At 34.3% G+C, this 19,684-nt stretch overlaps 1 protein-coding gene across 7 annotated transcripts in view; it reads right to left on the reverse strand.

The window, feature by feature from the left end:
* Nucleotides 1-19,684, reverse strand: part of LOC116798261 (cadherin-19-like) — a 120,092-nt gene that overhangs the window by 34,631 nt on the left and 65,777 nt on the right. For 5 of the 7 annotated variants that reach the window (XR_004360868.1, XM_032710534.1, XM_032710543.1 and 2 more), the window contains 4 exons: nucleotides 11,582-11,808; nucleotides 8,065-8,359; nucleotides 1,706-1,825; nucleotides 907-1,071 (listed from right to left, as the gene is read on the reverse strand). Coding sequence is in view for 6 of the 7 variants with exons in the window: in XM_032710534.1 (XP_032566425.1) it covers nucleotides 907-1,071; nucleotides 1,706-1,825; nucleotides 8,065-8,359; nucleotides 11,582-11,779 (778 nt within the window). In the remaining variant the exon portion in view is untranslated. Of the gene's footprint in view, nucleotides 1-906; nucleotides 1,072-1,705; nucleotides 1,826-5,670; nucleotides 5,744-8,064; nucleotides 8,360-11,581; nucleotides 11,809-19,684 lie in introns of those variants that run through there. The other 2 variants (XM_032710569.1, XM_032710579.1) reach the window with 2 other exon arrangements.

The following is a 19,684-nucleotide window of genomic DNA, read 5'->3' on the forward strand; positions in this document are numbered from 1 at the left end:
GTGTGAGGTTCTCAGAAAGCTGGGGAAAGTTCCCAATTTTTGGTAGAGCAAAGGATAAAATCTAGCATTGTATAGATCGTGGGTACAGGACATGGGTACAATCCTTCTGCTTATGGATCCTCCCCTCTCAGCCCTACTTTAGTAATGAATAGAGCAAAGGGCAAGAGGCAATGGTTTTAAAATGAAGGAGGGAAGATTTAGAGATAAGGAAGAGGATTTTTACAATGAGAGTGGTGAAACACTGGTACAGGTTGTCCAGAGAGGGGGTGGATACCCTGTTCCTGGAAAAATTCCAGATCAGGTTGGATGGGGCTCTGAACATCTTTGACCATGGAAGGGAGGTTGGACTAGATGACCTTTAAAGATCCATTCCAATACAAACTATTCTATGATTCTATGAACCAACAGGATGAAAATACAGTGGAGGACAGCACTTCCCCGCTGCATTTCACTAGTTTTTCCAGACAGTCCAGTGAGCAGCTCTCACATCTGCTAGAAACTCCCTGGAGAGATAGGTTCACATCATTTACCAAAAAGTTTACAGTATCTGCCAAAAAAGAATGAAGAGAGGAGAAGAAGAGAGAAGGTGAATGAAAATGGTGCTTAGTTAGGGCAAACTAAAGGGAAAACTATTTAGTAAGTGATTTATCTCCAAAGTCTAGTGGGAAGTAAAAACAGCAGACCTGAAATCTTTTGTGATGATAGATTTTCTTTTCCTCATGATTTTTGAGCTTTTGTGTGGGTTTTTTTTGGTTTTTTTTGTTTTTTTTTTTTACTTTTATTTAATCTATATGTTGAAGTCAAAGCACAGTTCTGTTCTAAAAAGATTTCCCAGTGAACCTAACAGAGCCACAGTGGATTGAAATTTCTTCAAGACTTCAATTAGTGTAAGCAACCGATACTCACGCTGCTGAAATTTAGGTGGATTGTCATTGATGTCAGAGAGGTTGATGGTAACAGTGGCTGTCGCTGAAAATGCCCCTGGTTGTCCAACCATATCTTTGGCTTGGATGATGACCAAATACTGATCTTTTGTTTCTCTATCCATTTGGGAAGCCATTCTGATGACCCCTAAAAATGAAAAGTGTAATGTAATAGCGTATAACAGTCTCATTTTTTTCCCAACATCTGACAGTATAATATGGATATAAAATGTATCACTGGACCTAGTTATCAATTTACATTCTAGACCATGCAGAGCAAAACTGCCCTAATACTGTGAATTAGTACTCATGGTTTCAAATACACTGTACGAGAGATCCATTGTGCATATTTAGAGTTCTGGGGAGCAGAATACTCCATTTATTTCCTCTACCATATATAACCATGTCAGAAAGTAGGTTTTTGAAGGGATGTCCCATATCCGTGGTACCTCCAACATAGAGATAGAAATGTCACATAATGAGTCACAGAGCTGTTATATGAGAAGTGTTCCTAGATGCATTGGTTGAATGGGGTACTCGTAATGCAGCTCTTTTCTTTAACAAGATATTTTGCTAACTAAAGTTTGGATTTCTTAGAGAGAGAGATTTTCAACTTCCCATGGGAAAGAAAAAAATTATTTTCTTTAGATCTAGGAACTATGCAAAGATGTAAGAGTGTAGGGTGGTATCAGTAGATCTTTGTACTGAAATGAAGAACATTTTTGCTTGCATCCATTTATTAGTTCATGAATGTTTTCAAGTTACAAGTTCATTTGTAGTACCTGTTTTTGGCTCCACAGAGAAATATGGCTGTCCCTGAATGAGACTGTAAAGCAGACGGGCACTATTCCCATAAGAAGGATCATCGCCATCTGTAGCTGTTACCTGTATAACAGAAGTACCTCAAGGAAAAATAAAATAGATTATGTTTATTCTCTTCTTTTATAAATTATCTCATAATTATAGAACATAAACTCTTTTAAAACCTTTTAACATACCAGATATATTAGCAAACAGTCCTAAAAATTTACAAAAGCAAATGTCATTTTCTAAAATTTATCTTCAAAAAGGGAAAATATGTCCCCAGCAACTATTCTAGTTGCATTAGAATTTAAAAATAAAAATAAATAACGTACGATGTTTTAGCACTACATTTATGTTGCTTAAAATATTACACATATCATGCCTTTTTCCCTAATTTCTGATATGTGAATGGAATATGGCAAATTGTTTCTCCTCCCCTTCTATATTCTTCAAAGTATTTTATGGAAATTTCTCAAAGGAAAAAGAAAACACAGTTACTTTATCACCAGTAGGCCCACTGGTGATAAAGAAATTAATTGTTAGGAAGCAAAGCAACCAAGAAGTATAACAAGGCTCAGATAAATTTTTTTATCGTTGACTCTTTAATGAGCCTGTCTCAGAGCAAAAAACGATGACGGAATTACCAGTACAAAAAACGCAACACAATCAAACTTCAGAGCTTGATGTCATCTCTGATGGGAAGCTGTTTAAATCCTAGATAGAAGATTGACTGGCACTACCATTAATGACTGTCCTTTAAAAGAAAATATTCACAATAACATAATTTTGTAAGGTAATAATTATTTTTGTCTTTTTTCCTCACCTAGGTTCTGCATTAGAATACAAATATCACTTCTCATGAGGAATAGTGGGAAGTCAAGATACTTTCTAAAAATTTCTGGCATATGTTCACATGGTTGCACCTGCTTACCAATACAGCTTGCATAGTTTTGCTGGAGGAGAAAAGAAGAAGAAACACTGGAGTGCAAGGGAGCTGGACCAGAAACATATTTTTTACGACTAAGGTAAAGTTGATACTTGTCTCCAATAAAACAAATATATTCATTGCTGAGTTTTCTAACAGTTAAATATTTTTATTTTTAAACAGAAATGAAAAATGCTTCCTCATAGAAGGATATGTTAAATTAAATATTTTGAAAAAGTATGTTTTGCATTTTTTTTCAATTTATTCACCAGCACTGCAAGTGATTCCATAACCCATGCTATCTTCTCTCAGTGAAGAATACAATAAACTGTTAATAATTCCCATGAACTTTTGGAGTTATCATCATCATGGCTGGGCTTTGCAAAAGAAGATATGGGAAAGGCTCTACACACATTTGTTACAGGCACGCTGGTGGCTAATAAGGCCAATACGAGATAGACACATCTGATTGCAAAAGGCACAGCAGAAGGACTCCTTAGGTGGCATATTCTGCAAGACACAGTTCTTTCTGTGTTGTCTTTTCTCCTTGAGAGTGATCCTACGTGCTTTCTCAAAGGAAGCAGCAGCATTATAGATGGTGCATCTCCAGGCCTTCCAATTTGAGACCAGAGTAGACCAGTTATGTTGATCAAGTTTGGACTTATATGTCCTCCAAAACGTACCTACAATATTGAATATCTGACATTCATATGTGCTTTAGATGTGTGTATAGATGTATAAATATATATACAGATCCTATTGCTCTGGAGAAATGTTAAATATAAAATTACAGATTCATATTTAGTCAGGACACATATATGCTTCAGAAATAACAGAATTCCATAATAAGACTGAAGGGCAAATCAAATCTTTAGCTACAAAACTGTTAACTTTGTATCAGCTGTGATCTGTGGAAATTGCTGTCACTACTACAGAAAACTCATCCTCTAAGACAATTTAGCATAACTAGAATGCATTTGCTTTGAAAAAGAAATGGAGTACTAGTTAGGAAGGGACCAAGAACTATGAGTAATCCAGTGGGTATGTTCTGTCATGAATGCTATTTCCTACTAAAAAAACTCAATTGCCACAACTATGTTTAGAAATGGACTTATTTACAGCACCATATTTAGTAAATCAGGAATAAAATCCAACATATATAGGAATGCAAAGTTATTATTACAACATTTGTGGATCTCACACATTTAAAGGTAGATTTATTTTCTGCACAGTTTCTAACTATCATTGAGAAAGCTTGAATCTAAACCAACATTTCTGCTTCTATAAGACCCAAGCACACTTTTCTGCTTGCCTGTTGACTTTTCCAGAGTATAGCAGAAGGTAGAAGCATGGAATTTATATAGTTGGGCTCAGTGAGATGAAAGGTGAACAGGCAAGAGATATCTAGTAAAGAGGGAGCTGACCTGGAGGGAAGAAATAACATATCCTGCACTCTCAGGAGGAAGATCATTTCTAAAATGGGGTGACAGGAGATCATGTAAAGACCAGGCTATGTTTTCTCACATTTTTTTAGAAAGGAGATTTTATGATCACTACATGAACCTCTAGGTTAACTATAGACTACATAGTAAGCAAAAGAAAAATATTATACCATGAAACTTGTATTTTTTTATACATTTAACAGTCAGAAAAAGAAAAACAACCACCAAAACAAACCCACCAACCAAAAAAGAAAAAAAACCCTAAACAAAATGCCCAACAAAACAAAGCAAAGAAACAAAGAAAAACAAAACCCAAAAAAAGCCCCACAAACAAAGAAACAACCAGAAACCAACCCAACCTATTTATTGAATGGAATAATGTTTATCATTTTTATTTGAGAAACAGAAATTGCAATGTTAATATTCTGTACTCAAAAACTCTCAGAAGCCATTATTTGTAAGTACGTGGTTATGAGAAAATACAGATACAAATCATATCTTAAACCAATCAATTAACATATAAATACACACGCACAAAATAAAAACAAACAAGAAACCCCCTAAACCCTTACTCCTAACATTGTAAGCATGACAGGACATAATTCACAACTGAACTTTTAATTAGCTTTATTTAAGGCAAACTACTAATTTTTATCTCTTCAGGCTTGATTTTACCTATTTTGGGTAAAACAGAGTAGTGCCATTTATATGGGGCAACCCATTAGGTATGCTATGAGGCCCTCATATGGTAAATAGTTATTCATTTTTCTAACTAGAGCTTGAAATCTGTAAGGACATTAGGTACTGATAGATTATTGCATCTGACTCTTAACCACTCCATCAGATATACTGCATTTGTACAAGTTTAACAGCTATATGGAAGACACTTTAAGTAAAATCGTACCAAGTGCCTGAGGGAAGAGCACAGACCTGTGTTCTCAGAAGAGAGTCCATTTGCTGACATGCATTTCATTTACTGTGACACTTGCCTTTAAAACCCTAATAAAATTTAGTACTGAAGATAAAAGAGAGCTAATAAAGGATTAAAATATATTCTAATTTACTGGCACATTAGTATATATAGTGATATTTGTAACTAACTGCAGGCAAAATTATCTGTCCCTATCTTCTGATTTTACTATGGTTCTCTGAGGCAAGTGGTCAACTCTGAATTATTCTCTCCTCTCTTTCTTAGTTCCAGACAAAATTTTCACTGGCAATGACCTGCTTTCCAAAATTATGACCACACTTCCTGAGAGTGTTTTCTGTGAGGAAATTACTAGATCTAGCATCAGTGAGCAGAGCCAATGCTAGAGAACTCTGAAACAGAGTAAAGGGTAAGGCTCTCTGTTGCACTGAATCACTTAAACTAATTCTGTTCTTCATCCCTTATTATGCAAGAGTATGTTCTAGTTTACTGGGAGAAAAGCACTGATAACAATGAACTGCTATGGTATCGGTGCTGCAAATTTTGGCTGATTACTCTTTCTGTCTGCTGGGAGGTTATACATTTCCTTGTAAGGTTGGTTTAGGATGTGCACTGAAACAGGTTTTACCTCAGTAGTGCAGTCCCTACCTTTTGAGAAGCAGGGTAAGCGAGTCTATAGAAGTACTCGTGCTGTGCAGCTCAGCTGTTTCATGTGTTGGAGCTGACCACTGTCAAGGTATACACTCCACTTACATTGTGTATTCCAGATATACATATTTGTATTCCAGTAGTGTCTACATGGAAGAAACAGGTGAAAGAATGATCTCTGAAATAGCTATGGTATTGGTGCTAAAGAGGTCAGGCATGGAAGAAGCAATGTAGAAAACATTTCAAAATCCATAGGATGACCTGGATTCCCATATCATACGCCGGATGATTGTGTATCTGTGAGTGTACTATTTCAGGCAGTCTGTGTCTGAGAGAGGAGGCACTCTGAGATCTTCATTTTTCACCCATTCTGATAAATGGGAGACGGTGTTACTTCTGATTTTTTAACTTTTTTTTTTCATTTCCTATATTTCTACTTTTCACTAGAATATTTTTTATTTATAATATTACAAGAATATCACAAAGTAGGTTAAGTTTTCTGTAGCTTAATTAATCTTATTCTATAGTGATGTAGTATTTTAGGAATTTAAATATATAATAGATGACACAGGAGGGTGGATAAAGACAGCTGAGCCTTTCACTTTTAGGTTATCTGTTTATAGTAAATTCAAGGGAGTAGAGAGTAAAACTTCTCATTTGTCAACTGCTTATTAATGGTTTCTGGTGAGAAACAGAGGCATATGGGAAAAGGTTACATTGTTGTTTTGTCCCTATGTACTGCCCTACCTGACTACTTTTCTTTTCTTTTTTTTTCCCATATAGCTCTCATTAAGACAGAAAGATAAAATAGAAGAAATTTATAAGTCAGTTGTTCATACTCTTATGTGAATGGTTGCAAGTCTCTGTGAGTATAAATGAAACCACCCTTAATCACCAGCTATTTAAAAAAACCCAACATTTTGTAAGAGACTGTGTGCCCTATAAACAATGTTTTCCCACAAGGGAAAAAAAAAAGGAGTCATCGAAGTCCTACAACCGTGTAATCCCAGAAAATTCTAGGCAATGAACTATCAGTATTTTTACTATGAGCACATAAAAAATAAAAATAAAAAGATTGTTTACAAGACATCTGTCCTCTCATCTCCAAACTTGAGTAAATGAACAAGATGCAAAGCCTAGAAGAACCCTCTGAACAAGAAACTGATTAGAAAAAGTTATTTGACAGAGAGCTCAGATGCAAACTAAGTCTGTAAGTCTGCCTGCACAGAAAAAGGTGGCAGTGAAGAAACAATCACAAGTGATTTCCCTGGCAGAAGTTGGTATAAGCAGTGTGACTAGCAAGTAAACTGATTAAATGGAGGTGTTTTGTAGCTATCAGTAGTGATGCTGAGCTGCTGCTTCCTGGTAGAAATTAGGGTACTAACCCTACTTTTGATTAAACACCAGACATGAATATCTCTTTCTTGCAACTGCTATTCTGGCTGGCAAAAGAACATTAAGTTTATGGTTCACTGGGAAAGATTCACTGATTCTGCCCTAAAAGTTGAACAGGTAATACTTAATGAAACATAGTTTTTAGTACCTTTTATGATCACTGATGCTATTACATTAATGACCTCATTAATTCATACTATTTAAAGTAGCACAATAATTTCTGTTCAATATCAATTGCAAATAAAAATAATCAAAAGCAGTAGGGGTATGAATTAAAGAGATTATTGGGATTCTTTCTGTAAGGATTAAAGAATCTAGTTTTCTTTTGATTTTTAAGACAGTTGCTTGGAGATAGCATCTATAACATGCTTGTTTATGTCTGCTGTATTCACACTTTGGGGGACCTGAAGGCTTTAAATGTATGTGTACATTTATTATGTATCCATATGTGTATGTACACATAGATGTATATATACAGTTATATTTGTCAGATGTTAACTTTGCTTTGTATATGCCGAAGTAAGTTTCCAGATACATGGCAGATCCTAGTACAGGTCTGTTGGATTATTTGGAAGGGGGAAAGAAGAAGCGTAGGGATTGAGTTGTTCCTCTTGACAGGAAAATTATAATTCATGTGCTTAGGAAAACGGAAGGTTAGTCCTTCATTGCACATGATCTAATCCAAACAAGAAGAAGCTGACTGATAGGAAAGAGGCTTGGCAGTGTACATAAATAGGCAACATACAGAGAGTGAGGGTGGTCATCACATCTCCTTTGCAACTGGCTTCAGTACTCTACCTATTTTTACTTGTAATGCTGTATTTTTAAACAAATACAAAATAAATATTTAAAAACAAGGATGTTAAATAGAAATATTTATAACCTTTTCCAAAACTGTAAAAGAGTTTACTTTCATCTCACTGAGAAGCAGTCTGTAATATATGTTATTAAGATTTTGTATCCATGCAACTATCTAGAAAAAAAATCAGGAAATAATACCTTCAGGTGACATCTCTGGAACAGCAGCCACATAAGGCCCATCCAAGAACTGTGGTTCATGGTCATTGACATCTCTAACCTTGATAATAAATTCTGATTCGGGTTCAACAGGAAGTTGAGTGCTCCTGTTTATTGCTTGTGCTCTTAGACTGTAAAAAGGTTTTTTTTCTCGATCCAGCTTTTGTGTCACATAAATTTTGCCGTTATATTCATCGATGACAAAAATGCTTCCAGCTCCCTCCCCAGTCAAAACGTATTTTAGGTTGCCATCCTGCTTGTCTAAATCTGATTTCAGCTGAAAGTACAAAACAGAAAAATAAGTCACACTTTAGGAGGAATAAGTTTTTGAACTATTCATTTGAGCCTTTGTTTTCATTCTACAGTGAACCCTGTCACTAATGAGCCTTCTTAGATACTAATATTTAAAAGAAGATATTGTCACATTTTCAGCCAGACATTTTAAAGTATAATAAAGTATTTAATTTTAAAGTATTTATATAACAGACTTATGAGTGCATGATAAACCTGAAAAGAGATGCTTCAGTTTCTTTGAAATGAAGGAAATGAATGTAAGTACCCACTTTAGTTCATTGCTTTATCAGCTCCCATACAACTCTGCTGAAAACAAGGTAAAGGCCATTAAACATTATCTAAAATTTTTATTATTGCAAATGGCAAGTGTACTTTGTAAGTTTTACATATTTTTTTTCCTCTGTACTCAGCAATACTAAGTGCAAATGTGAGCAACAGTGATGTTCTATTACTGTTGAAATATTAAAGAGGTGAAAAGCCATTCTCTTGTGTAAGTCTATATTATTTATTCTGAAATAAATTGATAGACATTTTCCATTTCCTTCCAGGATGATCTACATCCTCTGTTGTCTTGCTAAGTTGAACTTTATGATGATAATTCCTTTGATGAAGCTGAGCCTTGGAGACAATTGTGGTCCAGCTACATTTGTTCATGCCCTGTTAATGTTAGCAATATATAATAGAACCTTTTAAATAGCAGTAACTTAACTTCTTAACATGTCAAGCATCCACAGTTGAATTTTATGGGACCAGCAATTTCTATTGTAACATTAATTCTCTATTTTTCTCTATTTATTTTGTTTTTAGAATAAAAAATGTCAAATTCTCTAAGAGCCTGGATAATAATTGAAAAATGCAAAGCTAAAAAAAAATAAAATTATTCAATTTGCTTCTCTTACGAAGTAACAGGTTTGAAATGCAAATAATATGCCTAACCATTGACTTCAATTATCTCACTGTTTTGTTTCATGCTTATTGACTCTACAGGTCAATGTAGGATACGAGGACACAGTATGGGAAAGAAGTAACTACGGGGTGTAAAGGGCCTGTTTCGCTATTGGATCTACTCAAATATTTTCTAATGACTTCTGAAGTTGCAAAAATAATTTTAACCTTTCTTTGGAACAAAACAATGTGATGGGGACACTCTGGGATATGAGGAACAGTTTTGAGTCCCTGCTCTGAGTTCTCTCAAAGTATTTAAGACCTAAAATATGCAGAGTTAATTATCCTTGACAGTACAAAAGAGAATTTTCAAGTCTAGGGACTTTAGAATAATTTAAAATATGAACAACTTGAAGTCAAATATTTTCAACATAAGTAGTTATGTGCAAAAAATGGTCTGGTCAAACTCATTTTAACACCATCGAAATTGGCATCTGGCTAAGGGACAACACACATTACTTGTTGTTGATAAAACTTGGTTTCCTTGTTATGAACTGCAGGGCACAGGACAGGTGATGTATATCTAGATCTTTAAACTAACACGGGTTTCAGATGTGACCACAGAGTGCATAAAACCCTTAGATTCTGGAAGCATAACTTGGACTGGCTGCTTAGACATAACCTGTGTTAAGCAACTTCACTCAGAATCATTTATCCACAAAAGATTTCATGATCTTGAACATATAAAATGAGACTCTCTTATAGATGACATTTGTTGAGAAAGTATACTAAAGTTTCTCAGTTTACTTGGGTTTTTTAGGCTAAGCACAACAAAATAAATGGTCTTCTCATTGTAAACGAGAAGTGAGAACAAGAATTTTCGTACTTGCTCTCAAATATCTACCATTGCAGTGCCAATGGACACATTTACTTTTCTTAAGATTGATAATAGAAAAGGAGTCATGAGTCTATGTTAAATGAAATTTGAATATTTAGTTCTGACTGTGAAAGGAATTTTATATGGAATAGCGACTTGAAAGTGGAGATTCTCTATATGTGTATTTTCATTGATGTAGTTTTCTTCAGGTCCTTAATTATTAAAAATTCATGTGTTGATCATAGACTACCACTTAATTTGCTGAAAGCAGAGTATATTATACTCAATAAAAAGACACAAGTAAATATGTCTCACTAGACAATGGTAACACTGCAACAAACTAATGATAATCTTCGATAAAATTCCCAGTTTACCTGTGAGAAATAGAAAGGTGAGATCATGAAAACACATAATATTTATGAAGTTTCTTTGCAGGAAACTATTTTTGAAGCATTGTAAGAGTAATAACGGTCAAAAAAAATATACAGCCTGTCTGAACTTGTTCTTTCAGAAGTGAGACATCACATTTCCATTGTAGTTACTTCGAAGGGGCTGGGAAAAAGTAATTAATGAATTTTGAACACTTCACCCTTTGGGCCCAATTAAATTTTAGTACTAGTTAATTAGCAGTTAAACTTTTTTTGGTTCATTCATCTAGAAAAGGCCTTAAAGAAAAGAAAACTAGATCTCAAGATTACAGTTATTTCTATCACACAAAAATAAATAATAATAATAAATATAATAATGATAAACAGAAAGAGAAGAAAAGGGGCAGATAAAGCCTCATTAAGACAATTATCTTAAAGCACATTTTTAAAGGAGGGTGAAAAATAATTGCTTGTTGTGCTAAACCTGTGTTAATCTAATGAACCATGCAGATTCCTGTAGTTTCTCAGTGGTAAAAGGACTTAATATTAATCGGCTTCATTAAAAATTAATGACGGGTAAATCAGCTGCTACTTAGTGTAATAGAAAATCATGCTAAATACTGTTTGTAAACTACACTACGCTCAGTATGGCTACTCTGATGCAATGCCAAAAATAGCACAAGCAAATTGCCAGATGTTGATAAATGAGTCCTTAACTTTCATTCATAAGTAAAAAAAAAAAAAAGAACTTTTCAGTTTTATACCTTCATCTACTGTGTATAGAACTAGTTTCAGTAACAGACTGAATGTGAAATTTCCTTGACTGCAACCTAGGTGGAGGAAGGTCCTTGGTACTACCATGACCTCCAACCCTTGGAGTTCTCTGACCCTCAGTAGGGTCACAGGAAAGGAGAGATGTAGTAATGCCTAATTACAGCTTCCTGATCTCCAGTTTCTACCTTTCTTGCTATTTCCAGGTCACTGGAGATGTTTGGTCTTCCAAGTCATGGCAGAAGCTGCTAATCAGCACGCTAAAGCTAACCTTGTACTGTCCTTGAATCATTACTTATCATACCTGTCCAATATAAAGAGGATCCAGTGAAATCTGTTCCTCAGTTGCAAAAAGTGGCTCCCATAGCCAGCCACGTTTCACTCTTCGAACTGCCGTGAAAGATAGATCTGTGTTTTGAGCACTGTGGTTCTGCATGCTAAGGGAGTAAGGCCAAAGTTGAACCAGCATCGCCATGAGAGATATCAATGCAGAGAAATTCATGCTGAAATCTTCTTTCAATCAATTTTAATCTGTGAAAGAGGAAAAAAAATAAAAATAATTGACAAAGCATCACTTTTGTCTTTCCACTTTTATATATTTATTCTGTGCTAATATAAGAGCTGATTTGCAGTGTTAAAACCTCCTCCTCTCCCTAAAAGGAAAGAGTTGAAACAAAGTCTATTTCTGTTTAAAATAGATATTCTGGCATGAAAGTCAAGTGCTCAACTTTTCTTTATGAATATCCTATACAGGGAGTTTGTATGCAAAAAAAAAAAAAAGGAAAATCATCCTTCAATTAAATCATCTTTCAAATTAAGCTGGGTAATTTTATTGTGTAGCCCAGGAATAATTTGATTGGAATAATTGTATGCTTCTGGTTAGGCAGGGTTCATTTTGAGCTGCAGTCACAGAACTGCCTGAAGGGTGAACATCTAGCCTTAGAGGTCCTGATGTCTGGCAGCTGAAACAGAGTGGTGCAGATATTTGTTTAACCTCTTCTTACCCACTTTCCCAGCTCAACAAAATGCCTGCAAAAATGCCCAAAGTGGTAGGGCATCATTAAGAAGGAGCAAAAATCTACACCTCTCCTTCCTGGCTGATAGAAATTGTCTTAACTGATTTTACCACCTCTGACATTATTGGCTATAATTAAGCAGTCAAAGGGCAAATGCATCTTGAAAGATGTAGGTTTCTGCAGCTAGTTTCATAGGCATAAAACACACTTTCAGAAAAATGAAGGCTTTTCACAAATCATAAGCTGTTACTGACTTTTCAGTGATTTTTGGCAGAATAAAGGAAACTCTGAATTTTAAGTGTAATACAGTGTTCAGTTAAGAATAACCATCTTACATGAGGAAAAAAGGAAAATTTTAAAAATACTTACCACACACATTTCAAGTCTTAAAACCCTATTTGGCAATGACATTAGCCATTCTTTTCAAGGTTTTAGCCTTAAAGATAAATATTTTCTATGCAAGAACAGTCTGATTTATGAATTGATCATAACCCAGTCACTGGAAATAAATATTTGGATGTATTTTCCTTAGGGCTGAAAAATCCAGAAGTCTAGTTGTCCAGGATAAAATACAATGCATGTATTTTAAGTTAATGACTTAAATAATAATGTTATAAATACCAATCCTTATCCAAAGGGAAACATCATAATTGTTTAAAAAGACTTGTTAAAAAGTAATCTGAATATATATATATGTGGAGAGAGAGAGAGAAAAGATAAGGAAGTTCTAATAGTAAAGTCATATAGAACCATAGATGCTAAAGTGTACCTTCCAATTTATTAATGTTTTTTGGTTTTGGACTGTAAAGCTGTTACAGTACAAAATGAGACTTAAATAGAAGGAATGTGACTTGGGTATTCTCTAGTTTCAGTTTCCCATGGAAAACTGCCTATTTTCCTATAGCTGAAAGAATAATATTTGTGACATGGAAAACAAGGCCAACAAAGTTCGACTTGGCTCTGAAATAAAGCTTGAGTGAGGCTTAAAAGGCCTAAAGACCTTGGAGAGGCTCTATGCAACGAGGGTACTTAACGCTAAGCAGTAATCTTCACAGAAACTAACCTTGAAAATGAACATTCATTTTATTGCAGCACATACCAAAGGACAGACAAATCAAGCAATGAAAGCTGAACAATCAAAGAGGCCTTTCTGAGGAATCATAAAAAAAGTTACTTCAATATTCAATATGAAGAGACAGGTGTTCAGTCTGGGCCATAGAAAATACTTCTGGCTACCATTTTGTTGTTATTTTAGATGCTTTTTGTGACATTGCCCACATTGTCCAACAAGGTATTTCAGACTTGTGGGGCAGTATTTCACGCAGAGTGAATGTCAAACAGCCGTTATCAAATTCATCTGAAGACACCATGTATACACAGCAACGTAGCGAGGGTACAAAATAAGGCTACACAGGTCTGTTGTTGTCCACCTTTTTTGCAATGTGTTCAGCAGTTAGATATGAACAACATAAAGAATACAATTAGTATTTTGGTCTATTTTTGTGTCTTCTTTTTATTAATTTATATTAATAGCCCATGTTATATGAATTCAAGCATCATATCTCAGAAAAAATGAGTATGAATAAACATTTTTAGATTTGGACATGTTGTACACTGTTAGTGTATAAAAAGACTTTGACTTGAAAATACAGACAGTAGGCAAATTTCTGTAAAAAACATTAAGCTATGTAATGGAAATGAGAGCTATATGTATTTCTGCTATATCAAACATACTCAATTTGCCTTTACTTTCAGGACCTTTCAAAGCATGTTTACTTCCAGCATCTTCCTACTCATTTGGCATCGAGACACTGCCTCCGGCCTCTGGCCAACACATGTTGCCATTCTTTATAAATCCAATTGTTCCCTTGTGAAATAATCGTCTTCTTTCTGTTCCACTGATTGCAGCTAACTCTCAAAAGTGGCTCTCATGAAATATCCAGAAATTAATTTCTTATTTCCTCCTCTATTTCTAGTCTTTTCTTAAAAATCTAAATTTCATAGTTACACACTTAAATTAAAAAAAGAAAATGTTCACAGTGTTTAAGATGATTCTGTACTGAGTCTACTGCCAATCACTATGACTACTGTTGTCTCATTATTCCCTTGTTCTTCCTTGTCTTTCCCTATCCATCAGTTGTCTGTTGTTTTACACTCATTTGGTAAGGGCTTTGTAAATGAAACGACCTTTTACTTTCTGTTTCAATTATAATATTCAATAGAAGGGAGGATTCAGAAAAGCACTGAGATTTTGGTTGTTATAGTGGTATGCACAAATAGACACATTTTTTAGTAGAATAATCTCTAATTGAAAAAAAAAAGGACAAATATATTTTCAGAGCATATATATATATATATATATATATATATATCATGAGCAAATGATTTGTCAATAATAATTTCCCAAGGTAGAGAAATGGAAACCACTTTTCTGTTCCTAGTCTTCAGGAAGTACGTCTCCACTCCACACATGCAGTGGATTGCACTAATAAAGACTGATACTTAGAACACAGTAATGAGAGTATCAATTTCAGTTGTGACAACTTTTAAAGCAGCATCTTCCTTTCATACCCAATGAAAATAATGAGTTTCTTGTAGACTTAAGATTTACTTTCTTGGCACAAAGTTGAAGAGTCCTTTGTTAGGTTTGTTCTGGAATCACATTATTTCTCCATTGGAAATAATACCTGTTACTGCCTAGCATTGCAGGAAAAGTAGTAGAAAGAAATCTAAAAAATACTGCTGCTTGGATACAGGGACATTAAATATTTTTTTGGTGGAGAAAATAAAAGACTAAAGGTGAAGACAAACAACAACATTCAAAAGCACTAAAAACACCCCAAACAGCAGATTACAGTGAATATGATGAAAAATTCTGTTCCAATTCTGTTAGCTGAAGAATAGGAAAACCAAACTTAATTTTGTACCAAACCCCTCATAATTTGATATAAGTAAAGCCTTTTAATTAGGAGGTGGCAAAACACTCAGATATTCTAACAAGGGATGTGGTAACATATTCCTTAACTAGAGACTTGTATATGTACTTGATCCTATTTACATTTGAATTTTGAAACAGTGACTCCTGAGAAAACAAATCTCTCTGTCCTTGAAAGCATTCAACAGAACTAAAAATTCCAGACTGAAAGATATTCCTTTTGTGGAATTTGGTGTTGTCTTTGCTTGTTTTAATAACATCAAGCAAACAACAAGTGGAAAAATTCATGTAAGCCAATCTAATTCATTAATATGCATCTTTTGAAACATTTCTTATCTCAAGATGATGATGTTGTTTCGGTTACATGTTCTGTTTCATGCACCCATGTTATGATTGTAGTTAAATTTGTCTCCCTTGTATATTGCTATCTTTAATTTTCACTTAATAGGGTAAAGAAGAAAGGGTATTTGTAGCTAACCCCTACAAACTATCATGTTATAAAAAGCTTAAATGGTTAGAAACCTTCCAGTTTCTCCACTACAGACTTACTCATTTGTACTGCTACCAGCTATTTGTCCTGGTTGCATTTCATATGGCTGATTACTGATGATCCTAGAGTATTATGGTGCTACTACTCTATTTTCTTTCCAGAAAACACAATATATAGACTCATTTTCTTTGACAAGTTTAGGTTTTGCACAATATGGTAGACACCTAGGCTACATAACTCCTGGAATTCTCAAAAACTTAGTAATATATAATAATATGTATATCAACTAATGTAATTAATACATATGTTTTGTGGGGAGGTTTGTTTGTTTATATTTGTTTTATAATCTGTACAGAACAATGATAAAATCTTCCAGAGTGTGCACTGTAATGGACCTAATCCTATTCTTGCTGCTTCTTACTGTTGCTGAATTTCACGCAGATTAAGGTAATAATTTTTGCAGGTTTAGTGTGTTAAAATTCTGCGTTATCTTTTTCATTGATTTTGTCTGTGATTTGAGTTTTTGCAATCAGTGTCAAGTTTTTTTAAGCATTTTATTTGGAGACACTAGAAAAAAGCATGCTAAACTCCTAAGGAATAAATATGGCATATCTAGCTCCAGCTGGAAGATACTATTGTAACTGTAATATTTGACCAACTTGATAAAAAACAACAATGAGAAGAAGGAAAAAAATTAACAAGAATTTATTTTGATATTTGAACTTAATTTTTGCTAAATGTAATCACAGTTGCTGTGTGCCATACATAAGTATTGTGTGATCAACTGACTGATTAATTATTTTTTTGAATGGAAAAATTGATACCAGTCCTGCTGTAGCTCAGGTCACCTTTACCACAAACGTGTCAGTTTATGCTTATCTGCCTGATTTCTTCTCTTTATGGTTTTTCTAGTGTTTAATATTATTTTATGTTTAGCTATTATTTTTATTGAATCTAAATATTTTAATTTTGTCTATTTTGACTTTCTGGTCTTTCACACATTTTTCTTTCTTAAATTTTGACTGCTGCATCTAACAAGTATTCTGAATTTAATTGTACTATGGTCATCAGAACTAACACCTAAATGTAATAATGTCTTCAATCTAATTATAGGTAACTCAAAAATTGTCTTGCTAATCTTTTGCAGAACTAGCTATTTTAAAAGCTTCTACTTAACCTTGAGAGGTGCCTTCTGTAATGCACATCTTGATGTGACATTTGACCAAATTATGTCGACTGGTAGTGCATATTAACACAATATGGCTGCATGTGTCTCCACTAGTCACCCAGAACTTCACTTACATGGAGATCAATTACTTAGATATTATAAACATGGATAAATTTCACTTCATTGTAAATGGTATATTATTTTCTTCATTTTGCAAATATGCCATTGTGTCATTAGGGAAGGTTTTCCAACTATTATACAGAATTACCAGAGTAATTATCTGTCAGTTATAAGTGGATAACATAGCTTAGAGAAATGAATTTTTTAGTTGATTAGTGCCTTTAAGTCTATGGATTTTAATCAGTGTAGAGCAGATCAACTAGAAATCCTGTCACTCCTATTGTACATCTGTTCTTTGTTCAACCTACAACCCAAAGGAGGTAGTATAGAAGATATGGTAGCATATTGTGTGTTCTACACGTCATTCCACAACCATTGGTAGTTCTCATTTCCTTAGTGGAACTATATTAATCACCAATACACATGAGTAAACCAATACTGAGAAATAAACCTTTCTATGAATTGAAGTCAGCGACTGTTGGTGCTATTGTATTACATTTGAACTTTAGTATATAACACTGGCTGCACAATGTCTATGTCCTGACGGCTGTGAGGATACAAGATGAAGTAGCCAGTCTCCTGCCTTTTGCAACCCTATTCCACCAGTATTTTTAGAACTGAGGAACTGGTTGCTGATCTTCAAGTTTGTTGGAGATATATGTAACAGGGACCAGCTCAATATTTCTGCATATGGTTCAGCATTCTTATGTTTGATTTCCCTTAGGGGACTGCTGCCACTGATGTAACTCTGTAAACAAAGACTCTCATGATTATGGAAACATGAAATCATTATTTCACTCACTGTTATCAATCATATTACATAGACATGAAAGTGCAGCCTCAAAAATTTCAGTCATGCCCAAGGCAGACGGAGACCCAAGTCTTCTCATTGTAATTTCTTTGCTCCTTCAGACAGAACCTGGAAAAGACAACCCAACTCACCTAAAGAATCTCTGGGTACAAAGAAAAAGTCACACCTTTCCCACCATCAACATAGAGCGTGTGTAAGGATAAACTTCTGGTGGGTAGGACTCTGTCAGACAGTTTTTGCTTTGCAGAGGTGACCTTTGGAAATGCTCGTTAAGGTAAACACTGTGTAGGGATAGAGCCAAAGGTAAGCCAATATTTTTGTAGACTTCACCTATGAGTGCTTGTGTTACTGTTTTTCAGATAATATTAAAATTAAATCTGCAACATCAGAAATTAATAAAGAAAAATTAAGGCTTTTTTTTTTTTTTTGAGTCTACTGAAATCCCCCAAAGGGACCAGCAGGTATCACCAAGAATGTCACACAGATGCAGCAGATTTCCCCAGGGGCAATTAAACCTTAGAATTTTTCCCTGGTTGGTGTGGTGTCTTCTCTTCTTCTGGAAGCATAGCTTTTCCACACGTTATTAGCTAAAGTATGAAGTTATTTGGTGAATAGTTTCATAGACTAGACACACATATTCCTACTTTACTGTCTTGTAGGGAAGAAAAATGAAGGAGGAATATCTATGTCTCTTGTCTAAACACTGGTAAATTAATGATTATATTTCATCCTTTTATACAGACTTTTTGCCATACAACTGTTTCCTATGTCAGTCCAGACGCTTCCTAGCTAACGAAAAATTGAAATGCTTACCTTAAGACTTAACTGTATGAAAAATTATGTTCATTTTCTGCAGACATTCAATAGCTTCAGGAATTATATTCTGCTGTAAAAATTGATTTGGTAAACAGATGCTGAGATGCTAAAAGATTCAGTTATGCCAGTAGGTGTGGTAAACTGCACTCTCTACACTAAAAATAAGTAAATATTTAGTTTTAATTGTAGGTTTACTCAACTGAGACTATTATTTATTTTTAAGATAGTTTGCACTACAGAAAATTATGACTAAACCCTTGCATTTTAGGTTAAATATTTTACTGATTAAAAGACTAACACATGTACACAGTAAAAACAGAAATTCTTGCCTTCTGGCATTTGCTTTTTATTATAGGAAAGTAGCAAATCCAATTACAAGGTGTTTGATTCACTGGGCAAATCCTACTGGAACATTTTCGGCTCTGCAGGATACCACTCAGTACTGAAGAACCACTTGTCAGCATAACGATGTAGAGGACCACATTCTGTGCTTCACACTTGAATCTGTTTGCCAAATGATTTTCAGGATGACACTTCATGAAATGCTCCAAAACTCTTTTCAGGATTTAGGTCCCTTTTATTGCATTCATTCTTAATTATTCTTTGCATACATTCAAACTAATAGTGCAACAAATTTACCTTTGCCATGGTTTTGGGGGAGATTTAATTCCTCCAAACATGAGATAAAAGGAAGCTTCAACATTTCATTTAAGAGGATGCTCTTTGTTAGAATTTGACCTATTGCTAAACTGCTGGGTTTGGTTTTAGAATTAATTTTCCATATAAGATGAGATAAATCAGAAAGCACCTTAAATGAAAGTATGCAGTCTATGTCAATGGGAAACATTAACATTAAATCAAGTGTTAATGTTTACCTTTGATGAATCTTATATTTGTAAAGTAAATAAATATTCAAGAAAGCAGTACCTTAAAAGCAGTTAAAGAAACCCTATCTTCACTTAAAAAAAAAAAAAAAGGAAGGAAAGGTTGTTTTTTTGTTTTGTTTTTTTTTTAATTTTCGTTAACTCCATTTGTTCTCTGTTTAGTCATA

This window comes from Chiroxiphia lanceolata, chromosome 1 (genome assembly GCF_009829145.1).
Source record: "Chiroxiphia lanceolata isolate bChiLan1 chromosome 1, bChiLan1.pri, whole genome shotgun sequence".
Classification (NCBI taxonomy): domain Eukaryota; kingdom Metazoa; phylum Chordata; class Aves; order Passeriformes; family Pipridae; genus Chiroxiphia; species Chiroxiphia lanceolata.